This window comes from Cygnus olor, chromosome 2 (assembly GCF_009769625.2).
Source record: "Cygnus olor isolate bCygOlo1 chromosome 2, bCygOlo1.pri.v2, whole genome shotgun sequence".
In the NCBI taxonomy this organism is placed as follows: domain Eukaryota; kingdom Metazoa; phylum Chordata; class Aves; order Anseriformes; family Anatidae; genus Cygnus; species Cygnus olor.
Genome location: NC_049170.1, coordinates 41,953,583 through 41,981,462, shown reverse-complemented (window position 1 = coordinate 41,981,462; position 27,880 = coordinate 41,953,583). Strand labels below are relative to the sequence as shown.

Here is a 27,880-nt window from a genome sequence, read left to right as displayed (position 1 = left end):
ACTGCAGCAGTATTTTGCTCCTAGCACAGCATATTTCTGTCTAGAGCTTCCTAGTTTCGTTTGTTTCTTGTTTGTAGGACAAAACAGAAGACTACGCTTTTCCTCAGTATCATCTAGTTTCAGCAAGGTTTGGATCTTGATGGTCCAAGAGGGCTGTGTGGAATCACTTTAACACCTTTCACATCCAATATCAAGATTAGTGAAGGATTCTCTATGCTCTTTTTGGTGGTGTGCTCTGTTTTCTGTTTAATACACACAGTACAACAGCAGCAGAAAAGATCTGTATGGAACTGTATTAAACCTAGGATTATTATGTAGCAGCAGATTACTAGTTTTGAGACAAATCATCTATTTGACATACTTGTAGTTGTAGCAGGCAACCAGGATGTGTCAGAACAGTGAAGCAATTGAGACTTGAAAAGTTCAAATGTTTGCCAGATGCTGGAAGATCAGGTAGCCAGGTAACAGGTAGCCAGACGCTACCTGTTAATTTTGTAATTCAGAATATTTTGTTGTTTAGTGCACTTTGTAGAAGACCTATTGCCTTCTGATTCTGTGCCATACCCAGAAAAGCAGCGGCCATGAGGTGAAGTGATACGAGCTTATCCTGTGTGTCAGTCACTACTTTTTGAAGTCCCTTAGAACAAGGCTAAATTTTTTGTAGATTTTATGGCTCGTTTAACAGACCTGATGCCCTTCATACCAAGATTCAAGGAGATGCTTGTAGTGCTTCATTTTCAAAGCTTCCATAATATGCTCAGTGGAATTTTCAAATTAAACAAGAGATTATGTTTGATTTATGTTCACACTGTAAATAAAACATTCTGGATGCTGTTGGTGGCTTAATAGCACAATCACATCTCTCCACAGATCTCATTTCTAGATGGGGAGCAATGCTAATGTTCTTAGTGCAGAAGTTACAGGCTTCACAACACTGACAGATAGTAGGCTGACTTTATGAGACACTGATATTACCAAATGGAAAGGTGAAAAATAGAATAGCTAGAAACATGTATTTGGGAGTGATGAGAAATGAATTCTGTTCCCATTCTATTGGTGGAAAAGACTAGAATAATTATGTATTACTGTTGATTAAATTGCAGATTATCTTGATTTTAGGATATGCTTTTATGGAAAATAAAATTAAAATTCTGTCTTTGTGTTCCAAATCACTGTAACACAGTAACTTAAATGTGCAGCAGGTTTATTTGGCTATTAATTGGTTCTACTTATGCCAATAATTCCTATCAAGCATAAGATATACCAGTATGACTAGTCCTGTTGTAATTCATGGTACTATACATGTTATAAAGCACTGGTCTTGATAATTAAAAATGTATAGGACTGGAATAGCCATAAATATGATCATCACTTCTGAATTTTAGTTAAGAAATACTGATTTTCCATTATTAATATCAGCAGTCTGACACTTGCTCAGGCTTTTGAAGAAAGAAGTAAGTTGAGATAAAAAATAAATATATTTTAGGATATTAAGCTTGAAAAACTTATTACTGTGACTAGTAATAAAAGAATGCTTCAGTATAACAATAGAAAAGAATCATTTGTCTTTCTAAATTTCTAGAAATGCTTATTCTATATTTTATGTCAAAACAAAGGAAACATCTATTAATAATAGTATTGCTGCATTATTTGTAAACATCAAATACCTAATACTACTCAGTGAGTTGCAAAAAAGCTTTCTTGATTACAGCTGCAAACCAGCTGATGAGTAGCAAAGGTAATCTGTCTCAGCCTGAGCCTTTAAGGGTAAAAGATGAATCTGTTCAGTGGGGACAGTGAAAATTTGACCTGAATAGGTCTGAAGTTCATATGCAATTTTATTCCCCATTCATCCTCTTTTTTTTGCTTTGCTTTTCATCTTTGAATACATATTTGTTTTTAGGAAAACTATGGTATTTTCAAATACAGTTCAAATATAAGTTAAGGCAACAAACATACAAATACGAGATTGCTGTTGTTAAGAAGTAGCATCTGGAAAAAATCCGCTTGTCTTAACTGTTGAAGATCAGTTGGATAGGTGAAATCTTGGGAAATAAAATGGCAAATGAAAACAACTAATTCTGTCAACAACAACAGCAACAAAAATATAGGTACCTAATATGCTCCTTTAAAAAGTTTGCTAAGATTTAGAAAGTTTGTTATTTGGGTATTGTGAAAGTTCAAGAGACACCCAGTAAGACGTCAAGATACTAGCCAAGTCACCTTACTAATTTTTTCACCTGTACTATAAGCCATTGTGTATTTTTTTTTAGTTGGTCCAAAAGGGTTAATGTTTACTTTTCCGGAAGGCTGGACAGTCTAATGGTCAAAATGAGGGCTTTTGTTTTTTTTTTCGGTGATGAGGGAGTTGCCTCTCTAATGCCAATGTTATTCCTGCATTGCAAGGTTGCAGAGGACAACAAGAATCCTCTGAACTGGTAGACAATTTTTAGTGGTTTGAATGTTTATGTTTAAGGTAAAGATGATTGTTCTGTGCATTACATTCCTTAGTTCTAACAGCAGCAGTTGTATTTTGAGCTTCTTGCTGGTATCAAAATGTTTTAGTAGAATTTGGAAAATATTATTGCCTGTGAAACAAGTCTTTTCCCTTCGCTTCTGAGGACCTGAGCCTAAGAGAAAGAGTATATAATTTCTCCATCTTGCTGATCTTTTCCTTCCTCCCTCCATCCTTCCCTTTCTAGATAAGTAATCACTGATATTCTATTAAGGTAGACTCATTCTTCCAAAACTGGGATGTCCAGCTCTCCTCTTTCCTTTCCTAAATATTTCAAGCACCAGGAACTGATTTTTTTGATTCAATGTCTTAATACTTTTTTTTCATGGAATTTATGTGAAGGACTCCAAAGAAGGGAAGTTATTATGATTCACTCACATTAATTCAGGGAAGTATCAACATTGCAAAAATCCCTGCTTCTATTGGGGTTAATACTCTCTGGAGTGAAATACCTGAGTTATATCAAGCTTGAGGGCTAAAGAGAGACCTATCACTTATCCTGTTAATTCAATATTCTTTCTACTTATATTTTCCAAGCACTACAGAGCTAGTCCTTCATTGAACATTTTGTTCAAAGAAAAAGGCTCTGTGGCCTGAGTACCTAGATTTGGCTTTCTTGTCAAAGGGCATTTTTGAATAAGAAACCTACCCCTCTTCATACCCTTGAAGCTTACACTGAGCAAGAGCAAACAGAAAATAATTTTTCTTACCTGTTTTTCATCTGCTCTGCAGCTTTTTTGCTGAGTAGAAATATTTTGAACTGAAATGTTAACAATCTCACTGTAAAAGCAATTGAAATGGGAATGCAAAGGCCTGTCATACTTGTCTTAAGAGTACCTTGGGTCCATGTAGAACAGGAACCTTAAAATATTTTAAACAATATAATTTACTTTGCAAATCTTACCAATTCTAAAGTAGAATTTCAATGAAGAATTTATTAAAAAACTTTGACAAGTACAATGATTTTCCCTTGCTGTCTGTGCTTGGATTTAGTAAAGTGCAATGTATTTTACCTGTATTGTTGCACTGAGACAGCAGAATAGTATTGAAATTCAATATATTATTGAATTCAAAAAAATAAACTTAAGCTGCTTTCATGAAACTTGGGTTAAAGTATGGTAAAGATTATGTGACAAATTTGTGAAAGAACACCTGATAATTAGACAGGAGACACTTATATTAACATAACTGCGTGATCATCTAAATCTATAGCTTTTCCCATATGGTAATGCTAAGATTTTTCATTATTTCTTAACTAATGCAATCTTTGAATCTGAACTTTTCATATTAGTAGGCCCCTTGTACTTCTTTGAAATTAAATTTCTGAGAAAGTCTGTCCTTCCCGGCTGATTATTATAACTTGAAGGAAAACCAAATAATTACAACTGTCATTACATTATTTTTAAATTAATTTGGGCATTGTATCACAAATTATTAGATGGTACTTACCATTGTCATGCAGTTGTCATTCGAATATATTAATAGAAACCTGTAATTGATTTTGTAGTTTGTATTGAAAGTATCGGAGATGTATTTGTAATATTTCTAAAGCTAGTAGACCTGATTCAAACACAAGTTATTAATTTATGTGTTTTATGTGGAGGTAGGAAGATAGTACTATACTGTAACTTTAAATGTAAAAGATAAAAGGAGGAAAAAAAATCCAAACCAACAACTTCCCCTTCACCATCCCTCAGCTTTTCAGCTGTTGTGAACCAAACAGCACCACTCATCATGCAGAGAGGGTGGTCATTGATGTGTGAATCTTTTTTTTTTTTTTTTTTTTCAGCTGATTTTGGTCTTGCAAAACAGAAGCAAGAAAACAGCAAACTCGCATCAGTAGTAGGAACCATTCTGTACTCCTGGTAAGTACTACTGCATACAACATAGTGGAATTATTTCCGTCTTCACGGTAATTTTTTTAGAGCAGACAGGCAAGTTGCAATGGAGTAAGGTACAAGGCGCAAGTTACTCATGCACAGCTACTCTGTCCTAGCTGCTTCCCAGCCTATTTTTCAGTTGCCCTTTCTTGCATGTTGGTATTAGTACTGTGGGTTAAGTTGGTGGAAAAATGAAATATCTGATGTTCTGTAATAACTTATTCTTCTACCCATACCCTTAAGAATAAAGAAATGCATTTCCAAGCAATAAAAGGACGTATGTAAACAATACGATTTAATTTTAGTGGCTCTTAAGGTAACCGTGGTGTCAGTGTTCAGTTACATTGTATATGTAGACAACTTACCTTCTGAAAAGTACTTGAAGTTTTTACTAGTGTATTTGTTTTGGATCAGTAGGTATTTGGTTTTAATAAAAAATATTATCTGTAGTTTCAAAATTTCAAAGTTGAGAAAGCATAACACATATTGTTTGTAATTTATGTTTAGTAAATGCAGAAACAACTACAAAATTTTACCTCAGACCATACATTCAATGTGCAGAATGAGCTGCAGTTTCCTTTGTCATCCCATTTGTGGGCAAGCAGAAGTGAGCAACCATATTGTGTTAAATTTACATTACCAATATAGCTACCTAACTTCCTAGATTACTACTGCCTTGTGTTTTGTTCTCTCAAGAACACAGAATAGATGACATTTTCTGTCCCAAAGGTTCACCTCAGTATGTCTATAGCGTGTGTAATTTACAGCACTTATCTGCATGTCAGATTGTCCCAAACAGATTTAATTGTGGGCAGGACAGAGTTTATTTTTGTGTTGCATAATGTATAGATTATATCATGCCACCTCACTGAGGTTACTGTATTGCAAACAAAAGCAAGAAAATGTAGTCTAGGTAAATATGTAAACAGTGGAAAGCACTAAGCCTGAATACTGATTCACATAATAGCAGTTGATGTGTTCTGGGCCTGTCATTTATGTTCAGAATTTCTGATGATTAAAATTCTAACATCCAAAATTAATTCAGGAATTGCAAATCAGTATCAGAATTCTGGATCTTTATTCCCGTGCAAAATTATTGGTAAAGCTTTGCTTGCCCTCTCTTGTTTTATTATGGAAATGTATTTATAATACAACTGGAGAACATATATGTAATCTCAGCTGGAGAACTGCAGACCAAATATTCCTTATTCCTGCACAGGCTTGTCCCGGCTTCTTTTTAACACCTTTTTTATATACAGCCCCTTGCTGTTCCTTCTCTTCAGAGTAACTCTGTTGCTTCTGCTCAGCGTTCAGCTTTCTGAAGTCAGAACTTGGCTTTCTTCATCTCCGGACTTTATGTTGCTCTTACTTGCATTACTGTAAATTCCCATTACATATTTTTACAGCTCCTGTAAATAAAGTGGAGTTTATTTGGCCTAGGGAATTTTAAAACAAACAAACAAACCAAAACAGACAAACAAAAAATACAGTGAATGACAGATACACAAGCCAAGAATGTTGCACAACATGCTCTCTTTAATACTGTTTCTGTTTTCATCAGAAGTTTTCATTTACAACATACCTGCCAATCAGGAGAAAAACCTGACACAACATTATATCCTAATAAGTAAATAAATAATAAAATAAATAAATAAAAATTGAAGTGTTTTCATCTTAAATTTCACCTAAGATTATCACTGTGGCTGTGGCACTGCCAGTATCTTTCTCAGAAGTTTATAAGCCTTTTCTGATGCCAGTCTTCTTCAATCTTCTTTTCCGCTGTGGTGACCACATGTGATGGCCATGCACCTACCTGAGTTCTTGGCCCATGTACTTGTAATACATTGTTAAAAGTTCCAAGCTACCAGGGGACTATTAGTTGTTCTTCCAAATCACAAGTGTGGGTCAAAAACTCAGACTTTCACCAGGTGAATATAATTCATGTTGCCGCTTTTGATACTTGTACTTGTGATTTCCTACTGCCAGAATGGTAGTGATTGACACTTAATCCCTTAGTCACTAAATCTAATCTTGTAATGTGTTGAATGTTCAAGTCCATACTTTAAAGACTAATGCATATGCTGCTGCTTAGTGAGTGAAAGACAATTGCAATGCCACCTTAATTGCTTCCCCAAATTCTCCTGAAGCTTAGCACAAGTCATTACTGATAGTTTGGGTAGTTTAGTTTAGCAAGGTTTTGGTATAATTAATTCCATATCATCTCTTTCTAGAGATGAGTTATAAATAAATAATAAAATTCATAATAAAAACTGATTTTCGTTCACTTACAACTGGGCAGAAATGTTGTGTATGGGAAGCTAATGTGTTTTTTTAAACATGTTGTGGGTAAAGTGTCTGCAGGTTAGAGCAGTATTAGGAAGTGTCAGGTTCCAAACCATATACCAGCGGTCCTCAGGGTCACCGAGCTGTAATTTTCTTGTTCTGTCTACATTTTTTTTCTCCTGTTCAATTCTGTGCCAGATGTAGCTGATGTTGTTGGGTCTTTTCATATTTTAGGTAATTATATATTATAATTTATAATATATATAACAATATGTAATGTATATTATTATATATATTCTATAATCATATTATAGGTAATTATTATTTGAGAGTAGCTCTGGAAATCTGTTGTAGATTTAAATATATATATATATATTAATGTTTGCTTATACCACATTTATTATTATTTTCATACCCTGTCTTCATACATGGAAGTGTGCATCAGAGCTAGGACTTTGGCAGTTCTTTTTCTGCCTCTTTGACCACTTATTTAGAAGTAGGCATGAAGATAACATTTCACTGATATGTTGCAGCCTCTCAGTAAGTGATCTTTTGGGGCATTTGTTTTCAGTTCTATTCCACAGGCGAAATCATGGAAGCAGTGATTCTTGCCTGTATGCAGTCAGAAGACAGAATGTGGATAGGATACTGATGTCTTTGTATTTAAAATGTATACTTGAGTAATATTTAAAGTGACAGGTAAACCACTGAAGTCATTCCAATGCCATAATCATTTAAGAATGTTAAAAAGGTTTTGCAAACAACTGAATGCACAGGTTGCTGCATTCAAGGTACTTGGCTAGTACTCTGTATGACAGAGGTTTTTTGATATAGAAAACTGTTCACATAGAATGAAGTGAACTGACTGAATTTTTTAAACACAGGCAATGAAGCAAAAGTCAGAGAATATAGACTTAATCAGTGCTTGGACTAGTTTATTTTTATTTTTGGATGATTTAAATAGAGGTGAAGGGCTATAAAATAATCAAAATATTGGGAATTCACATCTAGCAAGAACATCATATTCCTGCAAAAGCAGAAACTAACGTTCCTTCTGAAAAAAAGGAAAGGGTGGAGATAAAGAGGCAGCATTGTCATTTTAGAGTGGCAGAAATTGCTTTCTTCTAAATTGACGGGAAAATAGTTCTGGGTAATTTGAAATGCAACCTGCCCTTCTTGGAGCAGCACAGAAACAAAACAATAAATGTCAAAATAAGCAGTGTCTGATACTTATTATTGAGACTTGGCTCTACAGCATTATGCAAAGTGGTTTAGATAAAAGCATATCTCTGTGTGTACCAAACATTGACTATATTTGGTGTTGACTTGTAAAAGAAAGTCCTGAATCCATTTGCTAATGCAATTTGATAAAAACTGAGTCTTTCTAAATAACACCAGACACTGTTTTATGTTTAGAGAGGGGCTTATACAATTATGCTTTGTAATTGTGATGTTTTAAAATTCTACTTCATGCTATTTTTATCCTACTGTCATACTAATTAAATTCCTCTTAATTGGTTATGTCCTTGAATTAAAAAATCCAGCAATGAGTACATTTAGAATACAAAATATATTAAATGGATTTGTTTACACTTAATACATTAAAAATTGAGGAAATGAACTGCTTTAGGGAATTGATAATGAACTCTGAAATGTTGTTCCAGCTCATAAGTCACCAGAAACAATCTGCTAGAAGTTAGTGGTGACAGAGTCTTTATTATCAAGCTGTCTTGAAAGCCCTCCCAGAAGAGAGTGCAAATTGTAAATGCATATAGAATACAATGTTTCCTTTCATGTATTCCAACCATTTATTTGTTTCACAAAAAGGATCTTCAGCTTATCAAGGGGGTGCAGCAAAAATAGACCAAGAGATGTAAGTAAAAGTTAGTTGAGTCATGATTACAACTGCTTTTGCATTTGTATATGTATACAGAAATTTTAGAAAAACTCTAGGAAAAGCTGTAAATTTTAAGGTTGGGATGCAATATAGATTCCCTGTGATCTGTTTGTAAAGGGCTCTTAATTATTGATAACCATGGCCTTTGCATTATGGTGAGAGTTTTGTTTCCTATTTTTTTTTCTTTTTTTTCCTGAGGTAAGTCAATAGTACTGTAATTTTTTTATGAAAAGCTGTTGGGAAAACGTGAAGAAGAGCAGACCTCTCAGGCATCATTAAAAACTAGGTAAGAATGTTCTACACTAGTAGGAGTTTTAACATGATCTTTCTGAAACATCATTGTTCTAAAATGTCTTAAAACTGATACTCAGAGCAATGTATGTATGTGGGCTTTGGTGTTTTTTTTTGTTTGTTTGTTTGTTTTTTAGAGATGAGTGGTTTTCTCTATGGGGTGTTTTGAAGGAACTTATATTTCCGGGTAATTATAGGTTAATATTGTATTTTTGTCCATCATCCTTTTAGCTGTGAAGGAAGATTCCTGGATCTTAATTTGGAGTAAACAGTCTGTATACTGTGTTATGTTACCTAAGTTTCACAGAACAACTGGCTCCTGGAGAAGATTTCCTGGTTTGATTAGAAAAGAGACAGAAGTTGAACAATCCTTTCAGTATATTAATACAGAATTTTTATCAGAGGATCTTCTGAAAGTTGATTAATTCACTTTGAAAATGAAATATAGCTGTGAAATGTAATTGTGATGTTGCAGTTTTAATTTAGGCATAGGTTTATAATAAAATGTGTCAGCAAAAAGTCCAGTGCAATTTGAGTGGGAATCCTCAGGCATAGTATAGCTGAGGACAGGCAGGCAATACTGTCTCTGTATACTACAGTGCAACTCTGCATAAAACATTGTTTCATTATGAGGATACCATTGCTAAAAAGAGAAACTGGATGAACTTCAAGAAAGAACATTAAAAGTAGTTGACAGTGACTGACTTATAAAAAGACACCTAAATGTCTTAATTTTATATAATTTTTATTAAGTAACAAGTTTGGCTAAATAGCAACTGTCACTTCACATTTGAAATATATTCAACACCACATCCAGTCTCACACAGCATTATGGAATCATAGAATGGTTTGGGTTGGAAGGGACCTTAAAGATGACCTCTTTCCAACCCCCCTGCCATAGGCAGGGACGCCTCCCACTAGACCAGGTTACCCAAAGCCCCATCCAGCCTGGCCTTGAACACTGCTAGGAATGGGGCATCCACAACTCTTGGCAGCCTGTTCCAGTATCTCATCCCACTCATAGTAAAGAATTTCTTCCTGATATCTAATCTAAATCTACCCTCTTTCGGTTTAAAATTACTCCTTATCCCTCTTTATACATGGGAGTAAAACTGGAGATGATGTGAAAGGAAGTAAGAAAAGAAAAAAAAAAAAAAAAAAGGGCATAAAGATCTCTGTACTGATCTCTGGAATAATGGTCCAATGGAGATGATAGAAGTCCCTACCACAAAACATAACTTAATACTACACACGAGAGAATGCAGAATTGGAAAAAAAGTATAAAATAATGTAATATGTAATGATTTTTTAAACTCCATGATAAATTTAAACTGCTGTCTGAAAGAAAAAGTACTAGTCTACCAAGACAACAGATTGTAAACCTGTGTTTCTTGGAAATAATTCTTTCTGTAGAACTTGTATAACAATTATTTTAATATATATTAATTATTATGTCTTTTGTCTCAGTGGCTTAAGACTTTTAATTTATAATACCTTTGGAACAGATCATAATGATTGAACTCTTTGTTAGAAAAAAGATTAGTCATTTCATCAAACTATTTTATGAGCTTGTAAATATCTTCTAGTCCAATGCTATGTGTATTTATTTGCTAGAATTATTTCTCTTTCATTTTTCTTTTAAGTAATGTTAAACGAGCTACGTGTTGCTTTGACATCTGAACTGCAGGACTTGGAATACTTTTGGTGTTTGTTCTTTCTGGTTCCCTACTCCCTATTCTCTCCTATCTTAAATTTCAGCTGTATTAGTATCTTCATAGACCTTTACAGATTCTAAGTCTTTATTGTTTCTTTTTCTTCTTTATTTGTTGTTTAGTACATGGTGTGTAGATTCAAATTCTAGTGCCATTATACATCATCTTGCTGTCTTTGATGTTTCCTTAATACTGTATGTGCTGTTTTTCTATATCACTTGTCACCAGTTAAATCTGTTTCCTGTTTTCACTTGGGTCTTGGGTTTTAGTTTCTGGTGTGGCTTTTGTTCAGTTGCTTGCTTCTTCATAGTAGACAGATTTAAAAATTCTGTCAAAGATTGGTCAAACTGCCCTAGTTTTTCCTTGGTTTGTTCCATCCCTTTTATTCCCCCCCCCCCGGCAGGTTATTGCATGGAATAGTTAGTGATTTTTCTTTAGATTAGCTATTAGGAGGATATTCTTCACTCTGAGGGTGGTGAGGCACTGAAACAGGCTGCCCAGAGAAGCTGTGAATGCCCCATCCCTGGAGGCTTTCAAGGCCAGGCTGGATGGGGCTTTGGGCAACCTGGTCTGGTGGGAGGTGTCCCTGCGCATGGCGGGGGGAGGGTGGAATTAGATGATCTTTAAGGTCCCTTCCAATCCAAACCATTCTGTGATTCTTCAGTGGTAAAATCAGTGAAAGCACATAGCTTTCTAATAATAGAGTTCTTGAACTCTATGGAGGCATTACTAGAGTAAGCACAGGAGCAATGAGAGGCCATGTCTCATTAGAGAAACGTTAATACTGTTTTTTAATTGTCTGCTGTCCTCTTTTCACCATTTCTATTTTTGTGTAGTGGTGGGTTGACTGTTTATTTCAAGGAATGGCAGGCCAGCTGTGGCATAAAAAATGCTGGTGGCAGCATGAGGTATGCCAGTTATCTGACTCAAAGAACAGCCAAGTCAAGGACTAGCTAGGAAGTGGTAGAATGAATGTTTGTAATACTCTTCCAGGATAATTGAAATACAGTAAAATATTTAGAATCAGAAATAGGATAGGCATCTTAGTAAGAAATGCTAAAAAGGGCCTAGAAGAACAAGCTGTTTGTGTTTGAGTCATCTGAAAGCAGAGCAGTCTTTCCTTCTGTTTGCTCTATTACCATGAGTGACCATATTTTCTGCTTGAAATGTATCCATGGTCTTACCAGGGTCTTATTTAAAAGGGACATTATGACAGAGTCTGTTTCAACTGAAGGAGGGGAGAGGTTTAAAAAATAAATAAATAAATTATTTGCTAATACTTGAATAGTTTTTCTGGGTTTAACCATCTGGAGTTAAGCTGCCTTTAATTATGTTGTTCACAATGACAACTGATATTTTCCACACCTAGAGTTCTAGAGACTCATTCAAAAACTGGGGATCTAATTCAAGTCCTGCAACATGTTGGATGTGCGCAAGTCGATGGGGCCCGATGGGATGCACCCGAGGGTACTGAAAGAACTGGCAGAGGAGCTGGCCGAGCCGCTTTCCATCATTTATCGGCAGTCTTGGCTATCGGGGGAGGTCCCAGTTGACTGATGGCTAGCCAATGTGACACCCATCTATAAGAAGGGCCGGAGGGCAGACCCGGGGAACTATAGGCCTGTCAGTTTGACCTCAGTGCCAGGAAAGCTCATGGAGCAGATTATCTTGAGGGTCATCACGCGGCACTTGCAGGGCAAGCAGGCGATCAGGCCCAGTCAGCATGGGTTTATGAAAGGCAGGTCCTGCTTGACGAACCTGATCTCCTTCTATGACAAAGTGACGCGCTTGGTGGATGAGGGAAGGGCTGTGGATGTGGTTTACCTTGACCTCAGTAAGGCTTTTGACACCGTTCCCCACAACATTCTCCTCAAGAAACTGGCTGCGCGGGGCTTGGACTGGCGTACGCTTCGCTGGGTTAGAAACTGGCTGGATAGCCGGGCCCAGAGAGTTGTGGTGAATGGAGTCAAATCTGGTTGGAGGCTGGTCACAAGTGGTGTCCCCCAGGGCTCGGTACTGGGGCCGGTCCTCTTTAATATCTTTATCGATGATCTGGATGAGGGCGTCCAGTGCACCCTCAGTAAGTTTGCAGATGACACCAAGCTAAGTGCGTGTGTCGATCTGCTCGAGGGCAGGAAGGCTCTGCAGGAGGATCTGGATAGGCTGGAGCGATGGGCTGAGGTCAACTGTATGAAGTTCAACAAGGCCAAGTGCCGGGTCCTGCACCTGGGGCGCAACAACCCCAAGCAGAGTTACAGGCTGGGAGATGAGTGGTTGGAAAGCTGCCTGGCCGAGAAGGACCTGGGAGTATTGGTTGATAGTCGGCTGAATATGAGCCAGCAGTGTGCTCAGGTGGCCAAGAAGGCCAACAGCATCCTGGCCTGTATAAGAAGCAGTGTGGCCAGCAGGTCTAGGGAAGTGATTGTCCCCCTGTACTCGGCTCTGGTGAGGCCGCACCTCGAGTACTGTGTTCAGTTTTGGGCCCCTCGCTACAGGAAGGACATGGACGTGCTCGAGCGAGTCCAGAGAAGGGCGACCAAGCTGGTGAGGGGTCTGGAGAACAAGTCTTACGAGGAGCGGCTGAGGGAGCTGGGCTTGTTCAGCCTGGAGAAGAGGAGGCTCAGGGGCGACCTTATCGCTCTCTACAGTTACCTTAAAGGAGGCTGTAGTGAGGTGGGGATTGGTCTGTTCTCCCACGTGCCTGGTGACAGGACGAGGGGGAATGGGCGAAAGTTGCGACAGGGGAGTTTTAGGTTGGATGTTAGGAAGTACTTCTTTACCGAAAGGGTTATTAAGCATTGGAACGGGCTGCCCAGGGAGGTGGTGGAGTCACCATCCCTGGAGGTCTTTAAAAGACGTTTAGATGTAGAGCTTAGCGATATGGTTTAGTGGAGTGCTTAGTGTTAGGTCGGAGGTTGGACTCGATGATCTTGAGGTCTCTTCCAACCTAGAAATCTGTGTCTGTGTCTGTGTCTGTTAGATGACGACTGAAAGTAATGGAGAAAAATAGTCACTTCAATAATGAATTTAATCCCATGTATCTTAAACATCCTTATCTATTTTAGGATGAAATGAATCAACTTCTTGACATGCCTTTCTCTCTCCATTTGCTGCAGAGGGAGCTGGAGCACTAGCTTAGCATAAATCTAATTTACAGGAGTTTAAAGTTAGGTGAAATTAACAACTTGTGTGAAATCGGTTATTCAAGAATTAGATTTATTTTAGAGTTGCTATAAAATTGGATTCATTACTGCTTGTGGTCATCTTCTAGCAGATAATTGTTTTCCCATGTCTCCCTTTCAATTTTAAATATTCATATGATTTCTCGTTAAGCTTGGTTATTTGTACAAAGCACACTGCATGAAGTTAATTCTGGAAGGCATATAGCTCAATAAACAAAAACCTTGACCATTTTTAAACATCCAAGTTTCTGTTCCATAGATAAAAGGAAAAAGCACTTTTCTTTTGTTGAGCTGTTAAGAATAAGGCCATTCCTCAAAGTATTTTATATGAAATTGTAGTTGTAATTCACTGGAAAATGTGTCTGGTTAGAACAAATCAATTCTTAGAAGTATCTGTCAGATGCATGTTATGAGTACTTTTTAGGATATGAATGTTTCACTTTCTTTGTTCATGGGTAGCACTTTTCCACATCCTAGAGATATAATTTATCAACAGCATTTCTGTTAAAACTGACAGCTTGACATTCTTCTAGATATTTTTGTATGTATCAGAATACTAGATATGTGGACCAGGAAGTGATGCTTGTCTTTAGTAATATACATAAAAAATCACATTGAAAGGAGATTTTTATTCTGTAGGTTTCAGAATCTGACTTATAACTCCTCTTGCTGTTTTAGACTTTGTTCCATGACATGTCTGAAGGAATAATAGGTATAAATTAGAACTCTGATATGTTTTTCTTTTTTATGCCTCCCAGAATGCTCAGAGATACATATGATAATCTTGAAAATTCAGTCACAAAACAATTGGAAACAGCTATGCACGTTTTGAGCACAATTAGATAACTGTTGTATTTTCATTAGTGTGAAATGTGATATTTTATGGCATTCTTCAATAATATAAACATCACCTTTGCTGATAGAGTCTGCAAAGCTTTTTCAGTTGTCCATGAAATAAGTTTTTTAAGAAGTAAAAGCTTAGAAATATGTAGTGGTTTTACACATTGATAGCAAACTTTTTTTTTTTTCCAGATCAACAGATACAGTGTACAGACAAGAAAGCCAAATTCAAACTGAATTGTATCATTATGGGATATTTTCCCAATAGGTCTACACCCCATATTTTTGACTGTATCCTGATGAGGGGAAAAACCATTGCAAATAGATTTTAAATTTTTTTTTTTTTTAAAGTTTATAGAAACCCTTCTGTTGGGGATAGCTGCGTGCAAAACCCCATGAAACTTCAATACCTGTGATCTGTTTGTAAAGGGCTCTTAATTATTGATAACCATGGCCTTTGCATTATGGTGAGAGTTTTGTTTCCCTTTCTTTTTTTCCTGAGGTAAGTCAATAGTACTATATTTTTTTTATATTTTAATAGTTCTCTTGCTACATTTCCAAAATGTAGTATTCACAGAATACTGTCCTAGCTGGAAAAGTCTAGAGGCCCAAAATATATCTTTGAGTAGGACTATATATGTATGTTGATACATACATACATGCAAATATGTTTCTGTATATATATGCACACAAATCTCTCTCTGTGTAAAACAGTGAGTGTCCATACTTGAAGGGAAGTTGGTTTTGTTTAGATAGCATGAGGTAGATGTCATGCTCTTTAAGTTTAATTTTATGTTCCACATTGTCAAATTAAGCATAGATTTGTTTATCCAGATAACACCACTGTTTCTGGCATAATTATATTCAAACAATGTTGATGTCTTCCATACTTTCAAGTACGTAAGGAGAATTCTTGGCAGATTTTTGGTTCTACCACATGCCATTGATACTTAAGCAAAAGACTTCAACATTGTACTTGCTGGACTGCCACAGACAATGTTGACAGATGGAATTTTTTGAAGTGCCTTAGAATGTCTGAAAGAGAAGAGGAAGAAACTTTATATATATATAATAGTTTACAAGAAAAAAATAACAATTTATAGAGAGAAACATATATACAACTTAGTAGACAATGTAATAAATTACTCTACAATTCCTTGGCAATACATTTAGCAACAGAAAATTGTGAAGGCAAAATTTCAAACTAGTTTCTGAAAATCCTGTTCCAGTTTCATCATCAAGGCATAGACAGAATATCCCAAAAAGGCTTCTGTTGAATTCTTCTCATAGGTGAGAAATGCAAATAGCTTTTAACCATTTTCACAGAACCTCTTTGTTTAAACCATCAGTTCTTTGGCTCCTTTCCTTTCTTTTGTTGCTTTTAGTACTGAATGTAACCCGTAGCTTACAGCAAACTGTCCAGAGAAAAGTCTGTGACAAGCAGCAACTGGTTTTCTGTTTCCCTTGATTTCTTCTTTGGGAAGCTATTGTGATTAGCTTCTCCTTCCAATCCCCTGCCCTTCTGTGATTCAAAGAACTGATTATAGATTAGTTATGTTCTTATACTACTCTCTGAACACTCACAAAGTATCCTGCTGCAGTTTAGTAAAATGTGGGGTCTGTCAGTTGAGTGGATATTTAAGTTCCTTCGTCTACTCGGCTGTGATGAGTTATACTAGCAACTAATGACAACTAAAAAGATTATTCACAGCAAACATTGTTTTATAGATAACTTAGTAAAGATATCTGAATATCTGAAGCTAATAGAAGCTGCAAAGACTCTTTTAGTGTTTGGGAGGAAAAAAAAAAAAAAAGTATATAGCAAGTTTGTCCATAGGAGAAATGGCAATGTGTAGATGTAGGGGAGGAAGAATAAAATAAACATATTTGATACTCTTCTAGCATATAACTATTTTCATCTCGGGTAGCTTCCTGAACAAGATATGGCTTCTATGCATGAGCATTTGTAGAACCAACAACAACTGCAGGAATCTTCATCTTCTTTCCTGTCTGGATGCCTACCTGGGCAACCTGCTTTGGCAAGGGGGGTTGGACCCAATGATTTCTTGAGGTCCCTTCCAATCCCTACAATTCTGTGATTCTGTGATTCATCAAAGTGTAAATAATTACTTGGAAGAATGATAATGATAAAAAGCAATAGTTATCAGTCATTGTTAAAATCTTCTGCAGCAGTGTTTGCTTCTTATTTCTTTTCACTTTCATTATAGCCATCATATTTTCTGGGAGTTAGTCTTGAAGAATCATTCTTAGTTCATTTAATCCATAACTGTCTAGCTGAAATCATATCTCATTTGAAGATGCTCCTTGGGTGTTTTCTTCATAGGGTGACATACACCAGCCCTTACTTAACTGCTGTCAGAAACACTTAGACCAGTAAACGCTGTACCGAGACAACTCAAGATTGGTTTATTGAAGTTCTCTGCAGCATGGGAAATCTTCACTTGTGTCTCATGTAAGGTCAGCCTGATAGTATTGACAACATTTCTTACAAGCCTTAGAAGCTCTAGAAAATTAATGCTATTTTGAAAATGTCATTCTTTCAGCTCCTCCCTTCCTCCCCCTCCTAATTCAGAACTTCTTCCTTCATATAGGAACATTTGTCCAGTAAAAACTAATAAGACCATGACCTAATCCTGTGAGGATAGTTATCTTTCATATAGGTACGTGATAGTACTAATGTAACAGAATCCAGATTTAAAGTCTGCTTGTAAAGTTTAAAATATTCTTAAATAAATACCATGACAAAATAATATCAGTGACTAAAATAATAAATGAAAATTTGATTGTAAAAATATCTCCAAGGCCATATAGAGATGATTTGGTGAAATGGTGCTGTTTTAAAACTAGAACAAATATTGATAAGATTTGATTTTATTTGCTTTTCACCCTAATAAAAAAAAAAAAAAAAAGATGGGATAATATGGAAAGTTATCATGTCTATTAAAGTACCTCTTTAATTTCATAAAAGTAGTTCAAAAGGAAAAAAAAAAGATAACTCTTTGGATTAATAGATGCATGTATCAAATTCAAGACATTTTAAAGCTGCTGGTGTAGAAGACTATTTGTTATTATATATAAAAGAAATGCTCATATGATGAGCAAGAGTGAGCTTTCTGAGAAACAATTGTAAACCAGTCTGTTCAAGGATACTGAGAATTTAGAGAATTATTCTGTGGATATATTTCTGTATCTTTCATTTAGAAGGATTTAGCCTTGCTTTTGCCATGGACATTTGTTCAATGAAGGACTTTCTTTAACATAATGCTGCTGAAGTAAGCCTTTTCAGCTTGAATATGTAATTTTGAAATGAGCAGTGATTTGTAAACCTAGAAGAAAACTGCATCGATTATTCTGAATAAGTTAACTGCAAGCACTAAATGACAAATTTTTAAAGTATCCACTGCCTCTTATAATATTCAAGACTGTGGATATCATAGGGTAAAGCATCTGCACTGCTGCTTTGCAGCAGTATGATCAGCCCTTGAAGCGATGAAATTTAAATTCTTTATCAGCTCAGAGTTTCTCCCTTTAAGTATTTTATTTTTACACTGAATGCATTTTATGATGTGCACATCTGTTTGCTAGAAATTTCATTAGTGCCACTGTCCTCTTTTGTCCTATTTTGTCCAATCCAGATCTCTTAATCTAAGAATTAAAGGAAGAAGCCTGCTTTTACAAATAAAACGAAACCCATACCAATGCTACCCCCTTAAATTATTTTTCTGTTCTTGTTGCTAAGACAGATTTTTTTAGGATTTTTATGGAATAAATTTCAAAGTCTGGTTCTACTCATTCCTTCTGGTCTTGACCAGACAGTGAGAGTTTATACACAGTTTTCAACTGAATTAGAGAAACCGTATGTACTCCCACCACCCACCTGTTTGTGGGCAGCAGTGCACACAGGAACAGAACTGGGAACTTTCTCTGTCATCCCTCAACAGTGCAGATCCAAGAGGTGCAGCTTGACTGCAAAATTGTTTTGCTAGTCAACAAGTACTGCATGCCACCCACATTTCTAACTAGCAGATGGTGAGGCATGCCTTTAGAACATGGTGAGGGATTTCACTACTTCATCTCTTAAAAGTAAATAAAAAATCTTTGAAATTTCTATTTAAAAATCTGAAGTACAGAATTCATTGGTTATAGGAAAGCACAATATCATATATGTATAGGATTTTAGATTTTCTTTAAAAATTTTGTGGTCATCTTAGATAAATGTTACTTCAGTCATTTACCGTATTTCTAGCAGAGAACAGTATGTATTTAGGGTACTGGTGATCCTAATGTGCTAAATATCAGAGCCTTCTGGCTAAAGACATTTGTTCTGTAAGGAAAGATCAGGTAGTACTCTGTTGTAAGTCCTCCTTTTGATTAAAAAAAAAAAAAAGAGGATTAGTGATGCAATTAGAATGAGAAGTCTTTCAGCATGAATAAGCAGATCAAATGTCTTCATTAATTTCAAGCATTTTTGTGAAACTGTTATAACTACAACCTTCAAAAAGCCTGTCCATTTTTTCTGTGATTTCCAAATCATAGTAACAACAAATGCATTTTGCTTAGTCACAAAGCCAATGGACTGCTGTTTGTTCTGAATATCAAGCTAGGTTTTTCCCTGTTGTTCATGGATACAAGATTCTGCACGCCAAGTTAAGGTTGCTTATGTTTCTCCCTATCTCCTTTGTCTTCAGCTTATTCTTTCAGTGACTGCTATGCAACCATAATATTTTTAGCATAGATGCATCGATTTGGATTGAATAATCTCAGTTTGGGATTTTAATGTTATTTAGTCCCTTTCAGTCACAGAATGAAAGATTGTAAAATTCAACTCAGATTCAGTTTTCTGTATAGAAGCATGCTTGGAAGTCAGGGGCTGTTACTAAGCTAACTATCTTTATGTTGAGTTGCCACACTGATATTTGCTCTAACACATTTAATACATTAAAGATGAGATTTCTACAAAGTCCTCTAAAGAACTGGTGTCACAATGAGGAATAATGACAGTCCAACTCCAGAAAGGGTATTGTGTTCGAACGTTATCTTCAACATCCTTTATTCTCCCATGGTTATGTAATAGCAAAAACAAAATTCAAGAGAAATTGTTAAATGGGTTTCACATAGAAATCTTTATTTTGCCTGATAATTTTATCTGAAATGTCTGACCTGTAAGTCTATATCACTTCCCCACACTGTGACCTTCCTTCTGACTTTCTGTTCTGCTAAGATCATTTAATACCACTTCCACATAATAGTTTGTCTAAAGGACCTCATCCGATTTATTTTTAAAATGTGATTTCTTCATTTATTTGGTACATACCAGCAGCATACCTTCTAGCACTTTACCCAGACTGCATCCAGTACTGAATTTACACAGTACCTCTCATCTCCAAAAAAGGTACTTTACCAAAGATAATCTGTAGTATAATCAGAAAGTTGCAAGTGACTCCAAATTCTAACGTGGAAGGAAAAGGAAAAAAGGTATGCTTTCAAGTTGATTTTACAGATGAAAGTAGTCAAATATGTTTTACATCTCTAAATAGAGTGAAGATGTCAAGTGAAAAATCCGCCATGTGAGACAACCTTTACTTCCTGCTTAAACTTGAATTCCAGTGTCAGAGTATCCCTATCAGTATAAATTATTGTCTTCCAGAGTTATGAAAAGTCCTGAAGAGAAAGAAGTGGAGTCTGCTTTGTACTGAGTCAAAACTGAAATAACTGCCTTCTTTTATGTGCTTTAAGTGGATTTTTCACTGGATTTTTTAAATTGTCATTAGGCTGTTGAGTGTCCATGTAGTATCATCACAGAGAATGCATTATAATAGTTTTAGCAGGATGGAAATGATATCATGAGTAATGTTTGTTTTCTCACATTAGTAGCAAAATCAGATACATTAGTGTTCTAAATTAGGAATGTGATTCAAATCTTTCAGATATTTGAGTTGCAACAGGATGTAATGTATTTATCCATTCTCTAGTCCATTTTATTGAATTGCCTTCATCATAAGCAAGTTCTGAATCCTCTAGTTCATTTGTATCCATTAATTCCAAAGACATTATAAAATGGAATAAGTGGAAAGGGCAAGTGAACAAAATTTAAACTACTAGAGTTGTGAGGGGAATTGTAGTAGAAGCAGAAAAGCTATTAATTGCACTTCCATTTAAATAACTTGGCTGGTAAAGGAAATAAATGCAACCTTTTGAAAGTAATTGTGTATGCTCTGATAATATGTTGTAGTGAGTAACTAAAGATTTTTTTTTTTAAATCACCTTACCTCTAAGTGAAAACTATTAATTAAACACTTATGGATTGAATTGTTTTTTACTTAGCCCTGAAGTTGTGAAGAGTGAGCCGTATGGAGAGAAAGCTGATGTATGGGCTGCAGGATGCATCCTTTATCAGATGGCAACTCTGAACCCACCATTTTACAGCACCAATATGCTCTCCTTGGCAACTAAGGTATTCAGGCTTGCCAGATTAACCTACTAATTATTTTTCTATGTTTTTGCTAGATCCATGAGAATTCATATTTAAGGTTGTAGAAGCACAAACTGCTCTCTGGACCTGTGAGCAGTAGTGTTTATAGTATGTTAATACTATAGTTTATAGTATTAGCAATTCATAGTATCATAGTATAGCAATTGCTATCTTGTCATTCTAATTTCAGAAATTGCTTGCAAATGTAAGCATATTATTACTTCTCAGACTAGTATATTTTTATCATTGCATCATACGAGAGGATATTTAGATATATAAAAGATGTTGAATGTACTATAATACTGGATTTTCGATAGGGTTGTGTATTATCTTAGGACATGATGACAAATAAAAAAAAAATATATTTTTTTTTGTTTCCCTTATTCAGATATTGCAGGCCCTTGATCTACAGTGGTTATGTCCATTAATGTGGATACCTGATTTGAATTGACATTTTGCATTAGAAGATGTGTTCTAGGTTTTTTTTTCAAGTTAGAGTTGATGATGTAATGCCCATCAGGTTGTTTCAAGAAGAAATATTTATTATGTGAAATTTCCAAATAAAAAACTTAACATTTTTTTCTTCAATTAACTATAGATTTTTTTTTCAGATAGTAGGGGCTGCGTATGAACCTGTGCCAGAAGGACTGTACTCTGAAAAAGTGTCACTTACTATTAAAAGGTAGCTAGCTATTCATCTAGTTTTATTTTGACATCTTGCTGAAAGGATGTTTTGCTTTGTATGTTTCCAGCAGTGACAATATGACACTGACTTTTGCTGACTTTAGCAACTGTTAGTTTTTGTCTTCTTATTTAACAGAGGTATCCACTCACCTTGCTAATAACACGTGTGGTATAAGTGAGTCTAAAAACTGCATGCCAGTACAGTCAGCACATTCAGCAAGCCAGTATAGACTCATTACTGAAGTTTAACACTACCAGTGCTATACTTGATCCCCTACACATCAAATTATTTTTTTTCCATAGATTACAGCATTTTGAGTAATTTTAAAGAGCAGTTTGTGGTCAAGTAGGTAACCCTGTTGCAAAATGTTTTTTATAGATCAGTGTATGATCACATTCATAGCTTTGTGTGTTTGTGACTGACAGAAATACATTTCCCACTAACTTCTAATACTGTTAACAAATCAGAGAATACACAGTAATGGAGGAAAAGGCAAATGTTTATTTGTTCCACTCACTCATCACATATTTCTCTTAGCTATGATTATATATTCCTGGTGATAATGTTATATGCAAGGCAAAGTATAGAAAGTGAGTGTACTTCTAAGAGATTTAGCTCCTTTGATTGCCCATTTTAGAAAAACTCCACTTATAACAAAAGTAGCTTTCTTTTTCAATCAGCTGTTGATTCCATCTCTAAAAAAGCACTTTATAGTGCGAAAACTGTAACATTTTAATACTATGTTTTATTGTACAAAAAAAAAAGTTTCTGTTATTTAAAGACCTTGAGGATGAAGATCTACAGTGGAGAGGATAGGAGCTAATAGAACTAAGATTTAAGTTTAAAAGGTCCTGAAAATAATAGTTTTAAATATTTACAGGTATTTGTAGTCAGAATAACTGGCTTTACTCATTCATTGTTCTCCATTTAAGAATAATACAATAATTCCAAATGTATTCAGAAAATAGCTTCAAGGCAATATACATATTGGTATTGATACATGTTACAATCACTTATAATTTTTAACACATCTTAACACGACTTAGATAAAGCTATGATGTGAGAATCTGCTACCTGTCTTTTCCTTCTTTCTTGTCTTGATAATGATGAGAAACTGTGTAGTAGGAGGTTTTTAATGGTTCTTTCAAGGTCAGTTATTGAGTTACTCTTTGTAATTATATATGTAGTAGCTGTATTAAACAGGTCCTCTAGAAGTCCCATATCATTATGCTCCTTTCATTATTATACTGGGACTACCTGGTTTAAATGGATGACTAGATAGGCATTTGTATGAAAAATTAGCATTACTTTTTTCCTATCTCATAATCATTTCCCAGCTTATTGTAAAAGCAACAGGAAGCATAAAATGTTTAAAAGTATTATTGATTCTCTTACTCTGAGTTAGTTCTTAAATGAGATATTATGTTTAGATTTTATCTTATACTTTGCAATATATTTAGGCAGAATAAAGAACAGCAAAGAAATGCAGTAATAGGGAGATTTTTTGATAGTATAGATGAGAAAACATGAAATGAGGAAGTTAATTTCCAAATGACTGAAACACAATGCCTGTTAAAGATGAAAGTCATATGTAAAAACAATAAATCAATGATAAGGATTAGAAAACTGAAAACTTTTTTGCAAAAAATTTTTCAACTGGAAATTTGCATTCAGTATTGTCATTATTCATTATTATTGTTAAAAAGCAATTTTATTGGATTAAGCTAGTAAAGAAAATTCCAGAATCATCATCATCAAAGTCTTTAAGTGCTTAGTCATCAATTAATTGTTTCTTTCTAGATACAAGGGAAATAGATTAAAGACCTATCAGAAATCTTTTATAGCCTACATGGTTCTTGGAAGTTTTGACCAGTTTCTGTGAATTAAAAATCAGAAGAAAAATCAAATGGAACAGTTCTTAAGGGTGAAAAACTTGTTTCTGTTTAAATGAAATGTAAAATTTTAAATAAAACAGATAAAGTTATGATAATTAAAGAGATTAACTAAGTAAATTTGAGCAAATTGAAACAAAACAAACAGATAAAAATCCAGAGTTTAAGTACTGTAAAAACACTTTTAAAACTGCTACTTTACATGTGAGTTACATTTATTTAGAAAGGACTGTTTTAGAAATAATAAAATCATTCAGTGACGCTTTTCTTTGAAGAAGGGTGTTGGGTCAAGCGTATCTGTATGCTAGCTGGTCAATAGTACTCTGAAAGCAGATCATAGTAAATTATCAGGTTGACTGGAGTTAATAGATTTAGGACAATTTATAGCACATGAAGAACTGTCTCTGTCAGCCTTCATGCCTTACCATATGTACAAAATATTCTGGGGATTTAAAAATGAACCTTATAGTATTTTATTACAGTTACTAAACAGCTACCTAGAGTGCCTGAAACATGAAACATAGAACTGTAGAGTAATTTAGGTTGGAATTAACCCCAGTGGTCTTTGCTCAATGCAGAGACAATTAGATATGGTTGGTCAGGATCTTGTCTGAGTTCTAAATATTGAAGGACAGAGATCCCACAACTTTTCTGGGTTCTCTTCCAGTGCTTCACAGAATCACAGAATCATCTAGGTTGGAAGAGACCTCCAAGATCACCGAGTCCAACCTCTGACCTAACACTAACAAGACCTCCACTAAACCATATCACTAAGTTCAACATCTAAACTTCTCTTAAAGACCTCCAGGGATGATGACTCAACCACTTCCCTGGGCAGCCCATTCCAATGCCTAACAACCCTTTCAGTGAAGAAGTTCTTCCTAATATCCAACCTAAACCTCCCCTGGCGCAACTTTAGCCCATTCCCCCTCGTCCTGTCACCAGGCACATGGGAGAATAGACCAACCCCCACCTTGCTACAACCTCCTTTAAGGTACCTGTAGAGCGCAATAAGGTCGCCCCTGAGCCTCCTCTTGCCAGGCTGAACAATCCCAGCTCCCTCAGCTGCTCCTCGTAAGACTTGTTCTCCAGACCCCTCACCAGCTTTGTTGCCCTTCTCTGGACTCGCTTGAGCACCTTAATGTCCTTCTTGTAGCGAGGGGCCCAAAACTGAACACAGTACTCGAGGAGAATGCTGTGGGAAATGGTGTCAAAGTCCTTTGGAATTAAAAGTAATAATAACAATATTAGTAGTAAAAATAACCCTCATAACTAATTGGACTCTTCTGTGTCCTAACTGGTGTATATTTTCTCTTGTCCTATCATTGTGGGCCTCTGAGAAGAATCTGGCTCCATCTTTTCTATACTCTCTGTATTGGTTTTGGCTGGGATAGAGTTAATTTTCTTCCTTGTAACTGGTATGGTGTTGTGTGATTTAGGATGAGAGTAATGTTGATAACACATCGATGCTTGTACTCATTGCAGAGCAGTGCTTACACAGAGCCAAGGACTGTTCTGCTTCTTGTGCTGCCCTGCCAGCAAGGAGGCTGGGGGTGCCCAAGAAGCTGGGAGGGGACACAGTCAGGACAGCTGACCCAAAACGGCCAAAGGGATGTCCTGCACCTTGTGGTGTCCTGAACAATAGAACTGAACTGGGGGGGTTGGCCAGGGGTGGTATGCTGCTTGGGGACTGGATGGGCATTGGTCATCAGGTGATGGGCAATTGCATTGTGCTTCACTTGTTTTATATATTCTTTTTATTATTATTATTACACAGCAATCTTTATCTCAGCCCATGAGTTTTACCTTTTTTTTCCAATTTTTCTCCCCCAACCCACTGCAGGGGGAGTGAGTGAACTGCTGCATGGTGTTTAGCTGCCTAATGGGATAAATCACAATGCTCTCCCATTATATAGATAGCAATCAGATCTCTGTGTAACTGGTCTAGGTCCCTCTGAGAGCAGCCCTGCTCCCTGTGTGCCAACAGCTCCCTGCAATTTAGTGTTGTTCACAAGCATTTTGAGAGTGCATCCCATCATCTAGGTCTTTAAGAAAGACAGTACTAGCCCAGTGTCAATCCCTGAAGGGTGCTACTTTCAGCCACCACCTGGACTTTGTACTGCTGATGACACACCTATTTGAGCCAGTAAGTTCAGGCAATCATTTTCAACTCTAATCATACTCAATTTGTAGTCATCTGGATACTGTAGGATATTGTGTCAGATGCCTTGCTACAGTAAAGGTATACACAGCATATACTGCCCTCCTGTTGTCCACAGTTCCAGCAGTCTCATCATAGAGAGCAAGTCAGGTTCGTTGGGTATGACTGGAGTTTGGTAAATCCATCGTGGCTGTTCCCAGTCACCTACTTGTCCTTTGTGTGCTTGTTATAGTAGGTATCTAGCATAACATTACCCATGTTGGGTCTGTTCCTTTGATCCTTACACATAAGCTCTTGACTGCACCATGTGAGGTGTTGACACCTGCAGCCTGCCTCCACCCTGATTTGAGCCTTTCCCCCTCATTGAAAGAATTGAGGTCACCACCTCAGCCTTTTCCCCTTCACTCTTGATCCCAATGCTTTGTAGTCATGTTTGGTATGTTCAGGATTAGCCCTAGTATTGTCATTGGTGTCCATATGGATGAGCAACAAGGTAATGGCCCGAGGGTCAGATGAGTCTCGGTAGTCTTTCCACAATAGCCTGAACTGAAGCACCTCACTAGCAAGAGATTTCACAGTCAGATCAGTAGATAGGTGCCTCTGTTCCCTACAGCAGGGAATCTTAAATGATTGTCAGCTGCTGCTTCTTATTTGTGACACTTGATTCAGACTCATCTGGCTCTGGTATGTCCTCTGTTAGTTCTTGATCCTTCTTACCCATTCCCAGGTCACTGTACCTATTCTGTAGTTACAGATTTGCAGGTAGAGAAAGAGCCTTCCTTCTGCTGGCAGAAGTCACAAACCTCCAGCCTCCCCCCATCTCAGGAGCCTCTGTCCACTGCTCCTTTGAGGGTAATATCCAGATTTCCCTCGTCTTTTGCATTGTTTATAGTTCTTATCTCTGCAAAGTCTCTGTGAAGATCTTGTCAATCTCCTGTACATCCTACTGACAGCACACGCTGCACTCCCTGCAGCCTAAGACCTGCACAGCATCATCTCCCCATAGAAGTTCTGTCCGGGTTGGTGACTCTGAAGTGCCAAGGATAATTGTTCCAGCTGATGCTGGAGATTGTGCTTTATGGTGTGTTAATACCAAGGCTGCTCAGTGTCAAGCTGTCCCATACTGGCTTGAGCAGAGTTTTTGGGCCCCTTTGTGCACCTGCTGTACTATCTGTTGTGACAGCTTCTACGTCTCTCTTGAATGGGAAAATGCTGCTTGATAATTTTCTCACTATGAAGACTTTGGCAATAACATTTTTATAAGCTAGCAGATGTTCTCCCTTCAGTCTTTTTGCTTAAAATTATTTATGCCTTTCTGAAGTGTATCCATTTGTGAACTTTGAGTGCATAAGAACTTTAAATTGTTGCCTTGCTAAATTTCTGTTTTATCTCAAGTGCTGGCCATCATGGTTTAATAAATACCAATGGAGGAATGCAGTGGTAGGAAACAGCTTCCAAGAAAGAAGTAATTAGTATTCATTAGAGAATGTTTCTTTCTATAGGTGCTTGACTCCTGATGCAGAGACACGTCCAGACATAGTGGAGGTCAGCTCTCTGCTGTCTGATGTGATGATGAAATACTTGGATGTTTTATCCACCTCCCATCTCATGTTGGAGAAGAAAGTGGAGCGGGAGAGGAGACGAACCCAGAGGTACTTCATGGAGACTAATCGAAATGCAGTAACCTGTCACCGTCAGCTTTCCATTTTATCCCAAGTAAGTACGTGTATTAGGCTTTATTTTTGCTTATCACTGTGTGCCATATCTGAGAAAATAAGGTACAATAATACAGGCAGAAAATAAATCAAAATGAAAAGACCCAAAGAGATTTTTTTTTTCTATCAGGGCTCAGTAGTTTGCACTGAAGAACCTCTGTGTAGTAAAAAAGTTTTTTAGGAATGGCTGGTCTCAAACTCATGGATTTTTTTTACATGTTCTTTGTCTTCATGTGCCTGGTTAAGTAGAAGGTTTGTAGTAATTGATGATATTTTTTTTCTGTAGTTTTTTGAACTATTGATCAAAGATAAGTATTTGTATTATACACTTTTT

At 36.4% G+C, this 27,880-nt stretch overlaps 1 protein-coding gene across 9 annotated transcripts in view; it reads left to right on the top strand.

Annotated features, from left to right (window-relative positions):
* The window catches only part of NEK10 (NIMA related kinase 10), a 102,512-nt gene that overhangs the window by 29,779 nt on the left and 44,853 nt on the right, over positions 1–27,880 (top strand). For all 9 annotated transcript variants that reach the window (XM_040548927.1, XM_040548929.1, XM_040548924.1 and 6 more), the window contains 4 exons: positions 4,305–4,380; positions 20,946–21,075; positions 21,705–21,775; positions 27,334–27,547. In XM_040548927.1, the coding sequence (XP_040404861.1) occupies positions 4,305–4,380; positions 20,946–21,075; positions 21,705–21,775; positions 27,334–27,547 (491 nt within the window). The remainder of the gene's footprint in view (positions 1–4,304; positions 4,381–20,945; positions 21,076–21,704; positions 21,776–27,333; positions 27,548–27,880) is intronic.